The sequence below is a fragment of the Rhinatrema bivittatum genome, unplaced genomic scaffold, assembly GCF_901001135.1.
Source record: "Rhinatrema bivittatum unplaced genomic scaffold, aRhiBiv1.1, whole genome shotgun sequence".
In the NCBI taxonomy this organism is placed as follows: Eukaryota; Metazoa; Chordata; class Amphibia; order Gymnophiona; family Rhinatrematidae; genus Rhinatrema; species Rhinatrema bivittatum.
The window spans coordinates 6,434-8,245 of record NW_021820558.1 but is presented as its reverse complement, the minus strand read 5'-3'; the positions used below and the strand labels follow the sequence as shown (position 1 = coordinate 8,245).

The 1,812-nt window shown below is 40.6% G+C and overlaps 1 protein-coding gene across 1 annotated transcript; it reads right to left on the bottom strand.

Moving 5' to 3' along the window:
- Positions 1-427: 427 nt before the first annotated feature.
- Positions 428-743, bottom strand: LOC115081715 (zinc finger protein 260-like; the record flags this gene model as incomplete). The annotated part of the gene is made up of 1 exon (XM_029586133.1): positions 428-743. A coding segment is annotated over exon 1 (316 nt), but the record flags the coding sequence as incomplete, so codon positions are not given.
- Positions 744-1,812: the final 1,069 nt, after the last annotated feature.

Sequence of the window (1,812 nt, the reverse complement as noted above, 5' to 3'; positions counted from 1 at the left end):
CCACATTCAGTACATTTAAATGGTTTTTCCCCAGTATGGATTCTCTGATGCGATATTAAATGTGTCTTCCGAGAGAGGCTTTTACCACATTCAGTACATTTGAATGGTTTTTCCCCAGTATGGATTTTCTGATGCAGTCTGAGAGATGCCATGTCATTGAAGCTTTTACCACATGCAGTACATTTAAATGGTTTTCCCCCAGTATGGATTCTCTGATGGGATATTAAATGTGCCTTCCGAGAGAAGCTTTTACCACAATCAGTACATTTAAATGGTTTTTCCCCAGTATGGATTTTCTGATGCAGTCTGAGAGATGCCATGCCATTGAAGCTTTTACCACATTCAGTACATTTAAATGGTTTTTCTAATAAAGAGAACTCAGAACTGTAAGATTCCCCATCTTGAGGACAATGAGAGGGTCTCTTACCTGTGTGCATTCTTCGGTGTATAACAAAGGATTCCCTGCAAGGAAAGGTTTTCTTGCATTCAATACAAGTAAAAGTGCTCCCTTCAGTGTGGATTATCTGGTGTAATTTCAGGGTTAACTTCTGCTTGCATGGAAAAGGTCTCACTCCTGTGTGACTTCTCTGGTGCAAGACAAAATGACATTTTCTATTAAAGTTTTTCCCACAGGTGTCACAGTGAAAGGATTTCTTCCCTTCCTCATCTTTCTGTTGGAAGGCAGAAGTCATTTGATCACTGTTATTACTCTGGAAAGGTCTCTCTGCTCTCAGATTTCTCATGCGGTGTTCAAAACTCATTTGATCACTGTTATGACTTTGGAAGGGATTCTCTCTTCTCAGATGTCTCTGGTGCTCAGGGATGTCTGTGAACTCCCTGTCACTTCTCTCACAAGAAGTGACTCCATCCGGTGACTCTCCTGCAGAGACTTGCTCCTTCTTCTCTGATTCATGCTGTCTTTGGCTAATGTCTCCCCCCTCAGTAGTCTGGGCAAGATTCTCACAGACATTTCCTGATTGTCTTGGTGTAAGTGCCAATACTAGAGGGTGTTCTTCTCGATTCTCTTCCCTCTTCTCTTTCTGTATGACCTCATTGTCTGCTGGATATAAAAAGAAGGAATTAATCATGTGTAAGAGAGAATGGCATGGAACACTACTAATAACCTGAGATGAGATGTTTAGAAGGATCACATAATGAATGCATGGGATCTCTCGATATTAAAGAATTCTGTGACTTAGAAGCTTTATGTGATGCCTATGAAAACCTCTCTATGATCTCTCTACAGCAATATTCAGAGAAGTTAAGAAAATCAGTGGGTTCTCTTTACCATACTGTGTAGGATACAGAAATAAAGCTGATGCAATACAGGAACTTTGGAGATCATTCAGGTCCCTCCTTTAGGATTCCTATAGGTCTGGTTCCTCTGGGCTTATCTACTATTTATTTAATAACATTTATAATCTGCTTATAGCGGATCTGCCAAACTAAACATTATAATAACAAATTAAAATAATAATAATCATGGACCATTAAACTTCAGAGATCTAAAAACAAGAGTTAATATTTAGAATTTAATCCACTGCTGGAGCAGCAACCAAAGTAATTCACGCAGCAGCAGAGTCACATGATCCCAATGAAAGCTTCTTATAACTAAACGGGCCCTGGACAGTTGGAGTGTTTGCAAGGCTCGCAGGCTAGAGTGAGGCAGACCAATCCATAATCTGCTGGACATCCAGATTGCCTCTCCTAGCTCTCTGAGGATTCAGAAACCCAGGAATAAATGGGTTACAGTGGGCTCTGGTAGACCAAAACCTGTAACTCTGAGACACCCAATTTCCCCAACTTTGCAGC